This window comes from Salmo trutta, chromosome 2 (genome assembly GCF_901001165.1).
Source record: "Salmo trutta chromosome 2, fSalTru1.1, whole genome shotgun sequence".
In the NCBI taxonomy this organism is placed as follows: Eukaryota; Metazoa; Chordata; class Actinopteri; order Salmoniformes; family Salmonidae; genus Salmo; species Salmo trutta.
In genome coordinates, this window is record NC_042958.1 from 67,789,790 (window position 1) to 67,797,441 (window position 7,652).

At 42.6% G+C, this 7,652-nt stretch overlaps 1 protein-coding gene across 1 annotated transcript; it reads right to left on the reverse strand.

The window, feature by feature from the left end:
- Nucleotides 1–895: 895 nt before the first annotated feature.
- On the reverse strand, nt 896–7,404 carry c1ql1l (complement component 1, q subcomponent-like 1-like). The gene is made up of 2 exons (XM_029712340.1): nt 6,663–7,404; nt 896–1,539 (listed from the first exon to the last, which is right to left on the reverse strand). The coding sequence occupies exons 1-2, from the start codon at nt 7,275–7,277 to the stop codon at nt 1,360–1,362; spliced, it is 795 nt and encodes a 264-aa protein (XP_029568200.1). The 5' UTR covers nt 7,278–7,404; the 3' UTR covers nt 896–1,359.
- Between the last annotated feature and the right edge of the window lie 248 nt (nt 7,405–7,652).

The following is a 7,652-nucleotide window of genomic DNA, read 5'->3' on the forward strand; positions in this document are numbered from 1 at the left end:
GGGATCAGAACTTTCACCTGGATTCACCTGGTCTATCTATGTACACTATAATTTCATTTATATACACACAGGGTTATAATTGCAGTACAGGCACTGCTCCAATCAGTGTTGGAGTCAATTCGAATTGAAGGCACTCAATTCAGGAAGTGATTTGATAAAACAATTCTAAAACTTAACCACTTATGGAATAAATAGCTTCTACTTTTTAGTTTATTGAGAATTCAGTAAAAATAGAGGCCCTTTTTTCAATTATTGAATGGGAATTTCAGTTTAGTTTCTGTTTTGAATGCCTTCAATTTGAATTGACCCGAACCCTGGCTCCAATGGTGTTTGCACACTGATATTTATTTACATAGAAATAAATGAATAATATTTAAAAATGTACTGGGCAATAGTACAAGATCTCTTATTCATCAGACAACACTGGGTTAAAAGAACTCGGTCAGTTTAATGACACGTGTCTTAATTCCAAAATCGCTCTAACATAAAAAGACACAATGGACCTCAATTTTTGACAACGTGAAAAAGCAATGTTAGTGTCAAAAAACACTATTTGTTTTTACCAATACTTGTAAGCTAGTAGCATAATTCGCCCAAAATATAAACGTGACTTCCTTACCCTGTAAACAGTCGTTGATTTGGATGATTTGGGTATGAAGTGTAAAACATGCTAATTTGGCAGATATTGACGTGACATTAATTTGACATGGTTTTTGGACAAAAATACTAAAAAGGTAGCAATTGGTGACCGCAGCCTGGTAAACAAAACCAAAGCATGGATTGCTGTCTCCAAAGACTGCTTACAGGGAAAGGAAAAACAGATGTATTTTGTCATTTGGTTGAACTATCCCTTTAATGTGTGTTTACCATGTAACAATACCAGACCAGGGTTTAATTACTATTAGTATCTTCTGAAAAACTTTGAGCATTTGATTGAGACTGTCTTTAGTGACAGATGCACTTTTAAGATTATTCAATTCATTCCACTGTGCCCTGGGGAGCTCACGTTTTTGAAGGAAAACAGTACTATTTGAACCCAAGTCTGAACGATGGAGATTATTGATACGCAATACAGTCACGTAACCATTGAATTCCAGACATACATTTGAAGTGATGCAGGTTTAGGTTGACAACAGCGCTGCTTTTCTGCAATGTCAAAATGCCACCCTTACATCAGCGTCATAACTGAAAGAACAACCATAAGTGAACCACTATTGTTGATAGACCTCCCTGCATCTTCACAATGATAATAGGCACCCCATTTAAAAAAAAATGTAGCTATATATGGAGAATGAATGAGAGCGAGGAGTGAAAGACAGGAAGTGAATGCCCTGTAAACCATGACCTACGACCCCCTAATCAGTCAGCATAGAGGATGAACCCTGAGAAGGTGCTGTATTTGTTGCTGTTGCCCCCGTGGGCCTTGCCCCCGTCCAGTTTGATGAAGACCTCATCCCCGGCATCCAAATGAAGGATGACACTGTTGCTGGCGTAGTCATAACTCTGGTCCTGGTCTTGGGCTATGGCACTGGCCCTAACCTGAAAAAGATACAGCGCGTGTGTAAGAGAGGGGGAAAGAAAGAGAGGGAGTGAGTGAAGGAAGGAGAGAGTAGGAGAGAGAGGGGGAAAAGAGAGTGCAGGAGAGAGAGTGAGAGAGTAGGGGAGAGAGAAAGCAAGATTTTAACAGTGACACTAAAACAGATCACATTCAATTGCACAAAAGAAGTCCCGGGTGTATTTAGGTTTGCTGTACTTTACAGGAGTAAAAAAAAAAAGGTATCCATTGCCAAAAACGAATAACAGTGACGTGCGTGTAATTCAAACACCATTTATCAACACACATTTTGAGTCGACGTCGGAATAAAAGTGACACTGTGTGACTTCAAGGCGCTTTTCCAACACTGAAGAACATACAAATAGTTTTTTAACTGAGAGTTGGTGTTGCGATAATATCTGCCACACTGTAGCCTAGGCAAGATAACTTCTCTGGACTGTTTTGCACTGTCTAATCCAACTAACCCTCCGGGGGCGACTGTCTTGCTGCCTGTTTCAGAGCGAGGACCAAAACAAAAGCATGGGGTTGTAATTAGTGCTGGCTGAATGAGGACGTAAAAAGCAAAATATCATGAGCCCTGGAGGCTCCTGGGAGATGGCTTGGTCAGAGTGACAGGACGATGACGGATGTCATTGCATGGATGATTGGTGACATGACATGGCTGTACCCTTCCCTCCCTGTCATCAAGAATATAAACACTTGGCAAGATAATCTACTGCAAGGTTCCCCAACTGGCGGCCCATGAGCCGAATTTGTCCCGCGGGTGGTTTTTCTTTGGCCCCTCAAGTTTCCTGAGCAAACAAGGATATATGGTTGGACATAAAATACTGTAAAAACACTAAGAAATCAGCTCCAATTTCTTTTAATTTTGGAAATCTATTCCGAGGTATTCACACACATAATAGTGACGTGAGGCTTGAAATGATTATAATTTAGTCAAATATTATATCTGTTTGGGCTTCTTGAGGTCAATTTGCAGTCTACAAATTATTTGTAATTATGCTCTGGCCCACCGACCACACGCTCAAGAAAAAAAATCTAGTTGATGATCCCTGATAAACAGTACTGTATTACGATAAGGTTTGTGTAATATAAAAGGCTCCTTACAATATTTTCCAAAGGAAGTAAACCTATTGGAGTAGTGGTTAGCAAGTTTGCCTATGGGCTGGGAGACCAAGGTTTGTGATCTGCAAGGGGAATTGCACTGTCTGTCCACTACGATGTATTTATGTTCTTCACAATAATTAATAATCATAAGGACTCTGGCAACAGCAGTAACACATAATTACACAATTAATGATACATTGTAAAAGTATGACAGTTACATAAGAACTATTGGCCTAGCTATAATAAAAAAAATATTATAATAATTTTGTATTTTGGCTCCCGAGTGGCGCAGCGGTCTAAGGCACTGCATCTCAGTGCAAGAGGTGTCACTAAAGTACCTGGTTCGAATCCAGGATGTATTACATCCGGCCGTGATTGGGAGTCCCATAGGGCGGTGCACAATTTGCCCTGTGTCGTCTGGGTTTGGTTGGAGTAGGCAGTCATTGTAAATAAGAATTTGTTCTTAATTGACTTGCCTAGTTAAATAAAGGTTTAAATAAAAAAGTATGACAATTACATAAGAACTATTGGCCTAGCTATATATATATATATATATATATATATATATATATATGTGTGCCCTTGAGCAAGGCACTTAACCCTCATGTTTTCCTGTAAATCGCTCTGGATATGAGCGTCCGCTAAATTACTCAAATGTAATGCTAATCTATAATATAAAGTGTGTCCTTTAAAGCTTATGGTGGACTGCACTGTCAAGGTGTCCCTCTGTGTCAGTTACATTTACAATGTCAATGTCTGTGATATGTCTGCGCTCAGAGCAATAAAAACATTATCAAGTAACTTATACAAGCAGTAAAATCAGATTTGAAAACTACACCATGTGGAACAGTGCGGACTGTGAAGAGACACACACATACACAAACACATGCTAACACACGCACTACACACACGCACATATAGATTTTGTGTTGTAGATATGTTGCGATAGTATGTAATAATGTGTTGTGAAGTGTAATATTTCATTGTATGCAAATTGCCTTAATATTGCTGAATGCCAGGAAACAGATCCATAATAAAATACAAAACACTCATCTAAAAGCCAATATTCAATAACTACTAGCTTACACGTTGATAGACAACATAACAGTTATGCACACTGGCAATGCATCATTGATTGTGGTCTGTTTTCATTGAACTATGTCCAGGGGCTGTATTTTTGTGTGTGTGTGTGTGTGTGTGTGTGTGTGTGTGTGTGTGTGTGTGTGTGTGTGTGTGTGTGTGTGTGTGTGTGTGTGTGTGTGTGTGTGTGTGTGTGTGTGTGTCTGTGTCTGTGTCTGTGTCTGTGTCTGTGTCTGTGTCTGTGCGTGTGCGTGTGTGTGGAACTGAGATATTTATATCCTGTTGACATGTCTCAGGAAGCATCATTCGACGATAATCATGTTCCTACAGCTCTGGGGTGAAGTTTAGGATCAGCTGATCTGGGATCAGCTCCCCCTCCCCTTTAACCATTAATGGGAGAAATGCAACTGACCCAAGATCAGCGTCTAGGGGCAACTTGACTTTATACGCCGTTTTTACAGTACATGTAGATACACAATTTCCCACCGCGGTTTCCCACCGTCTTCTAGTGATTAACGGACCATGCCACTGCCAGCCTATGATCACGACACTCATGTATCTCAAGTCATCATATTAGGCACTGAGACTCCCATTAAATTGCAAGTAAATGCGAGGCCCATGTTCGGAATGTAATCCTATCATGGCTGTTCCGATAGGGATAATGAAAGGTGCGAGCACTTTTGTTAGGCTACATTGTATCGTTGTTCCTTCTTCAGAGCTCACTGTTGCGCAAGTTGATACATGGTATAATTTCACTTCACCTTGAGAACCACACGTTTTTCAAGTTTAGCGCTGTATCCACACATTGTTCTGGTGTTCCTAAATTGTGTATGGTACAATTGGAATCACCTTCACAGTTATTTAATAAATGAACTGTATTTTCTCGAGATTTGTAAAAAAAAATGACCTGTAGGCTACATTACATGTCATTGGAGCGCTATACATTTTTTTTAAGTGAATTGTTTTGCGTTTTCCTTCATCCTTTTGACCGTCAGTATTCAAACACATTGATTCAAATACATTACATTCAATGCATCATCTTATTTTGGAAAAAAACATGCTGATATTTTCTGCCATCTTAGCCGCAAGATTGCAATAACTATTTACCAATTGTGGACTCAACTGTTGGCATAAATTCTGCACAGGTTTGTTGCATATTGTGATGAGTGTGAATGGGCGAGTTGATATGCTGGGCGCAGTGGACAGCTGGTGGTGCTGAAATAGCAAGGCTCTGCTGCTGTTTTCTTTGCGCTGACTCGCGTTAACAGTTCGTGGTCCTGAAACCATATTGGTGGGCACCGTTTTAAGGGTTACCACAGGTTAGTGAAAAGCATGAGCTGGCGCACACAAACCAAAATGGTTAGTAGAGGTGCTGGCTAACGGAGCGTAAACTGTACACTATAAATTACTGGGCGCTCATATATGTTATAGATAGAGTGTAGGACTCGCTTTATTTTATATAGTATATGGTTACATCAGGCTAAAATCAGTATTATGGGGCCTTCTATCCTATTTTTTTAGCTTACAATATGTCAAAGTTGAAGTGCATTGCGGTTGTATTCCCCATTATTGTAATCTTGCGGCTTCCTGGTTTGGCTCCCCTCGTGATTTTACCCACGCACGCTACTGCCTTCAAAACGCAGGGCTCACCGTTATTCAAATGACATATTCACAGTTTACAGACTAGAGTTTTGTACTCACTTGAAAACAAAAATACAATTCATCATTGCATTGTTGGATAGGGCGGATACTTGGAGAGTCTGGAGAGCGCACAGATAATCGGATGATGTTTTTTTTTACTTGCGACTAGATTATCTGCAGTAGGCCTCGTCTACCGTATGTAGGCCCACTTTTTCAAAAAAGATATAGCAAAATAGCCTATCTCAAATAACATGTAGCCTACCGGATAACGTGAAGTCACCATGTATGAAATGAAGAAGAAAGTCTGAAGTGATGATGAAGACGAACTTTAAGACAAAAAATTATATGCCATCTGTCCTGTAGACTATAAATAATGATCCGCCATTTATACATTTTTGTAAAGCAAGTGGTTAAACGCTGACACCATTTGATTGCGATAATACGATAATCTGCCTTCGCTCTTTTTTTTACATTTAATTTGTGGAACACTGAAGCGGTTTAAATAACGCGGGAATATTTTTAGGAGGAGGTCTGATAATGTTTCTCACTGAATTTGGTCAGGCTGAGTTGATTGCATTTACGTGGAGCTGGAACACAATGCGCGCTAATCCACCTCTGGAGGTGGTTAGGCAAATCTGTTTACATTCTCAACACGTGCACTGTGCGCATATAGACCTCGCATTAACATGTGTTTCTTGTTATGCGAATACAAATGCGCATACAGCTCGCATTTTTTTAATGCAAGTTTTAAATGGGGTGTGAGTGTGCGCACACTTGTGATTATTTCATGTGCATGTCCACATGAATCATCATTTTAATCGTGCCTACTGTAACCAGCCCCTCGTGGAGTACAGCGAATGTCTGACACCCTCACACCTACCAGTCTGTTTGAGTTATACTTCCACTCCTTGTCACTCCTTGTCATGGTAAACATATTGTGTACAGGGAATGGAATGTTAGCAAAACAGGTTCTGGATTTCACACTACACCAAGGTTAGGGTCAATTTGAATAGAAGTCAGTCAATGAAGGAAGTTATTTGAATAAAACATTAAAAAGTGGAAAAACATATACTTAAATAAATCGCTTGCCCTTTTCAGTTTGTTGAAAAGTCATTGAAAATGGATGCCCTTTTTGCCTCTTTCATGGATGACTGACTTTCGTAATTGTCAGAAGAATCATGTGTGCCACTGTATTTTCAGAGAAAAGAGGGAAAAGGCAAGTAAAAAAAAAGAGTAGGCCTAAAAGTAAAAGAGTTAAAAGTGTGACAGTGTCACCCACCAGACCGTTCTTCAGCAGGTCCGCCCACATGCTGGTGCCATCCCCTCCCCTCATCAGCACATTGTAGATGAAGAAGTAGGTGCCGGGGATCTTGCACGTGAACTTGCCAAGCGAGCCGTCGTAGTTATCCCCCAGGTTGGTGACCACATCGTCAAACTTCAGGACCTCGTAACCCTCCTGGGGGTTCCGGAGTCCCGCAGAGAAAGCCACCCGTGGCGTGGTGCTGTAGGTGGCGATGGCTCCTTGGCCCCCCAGACCCAGTATCCCCGTCTTCAAAGCATCTCCTCTGTCCCCTGGGGGTCCTTTGGGCCCAGGCGGACCGGGCTCTCCGGGTGGTCCCGGGGGTCCGGGTTTCCCGGGCCGTCCGGGCTTTCCCTGTGGACCGTGGCCACCATAGGTGGGCAGCGGCGGGCCGATGCTGTGGTCAATCAGCTCCTCAGCCTCTGCTTCCGCCTGGAGGCCCGTGGTGGAGGTAGCTTTCCCTGTGCCCCCTGAGTCCAGATAGGGGTCGCACACCATGCGGCAGGTGCCTAGCATCTCAAAGTGGCTGGCGTCGTCTGCGCTCACTGAGCTGACCAGCACGGGGATGAGGACCACCAGCACCAGGACTAGCATGACCCCCACGGCGGCTGCCACCAGGGTCTTCCTCCCAATGCTGAGCCGCGGAAGGGGCTGCGCTGCCAGCGTGGAGCTCTCCGGGGCGGGAATGGTGGCTCCTGGGTAGTGGGCCGCCGTCCACCTGCGAGACCAGGGATGCGCTTAGGATTCCCGGGAGAGACGCAAGACAGCGCGTGAGTGAGAGCGCAGAGGGAGAAGAGGAGGACGAGACTGAACAATTTTGTGGGAAGGGGTAGACGGAGATCAAAATCAGAGGGAGAAGAGAGAGAAGGATGGAGAAAGAGAGACTGAGGAAGACAGATATAAAAAGAAGAGGAAGCAAGAGGAAGAGAAGGAGCAAAATGCACTCACACTCACCGCTGACTCAAATGT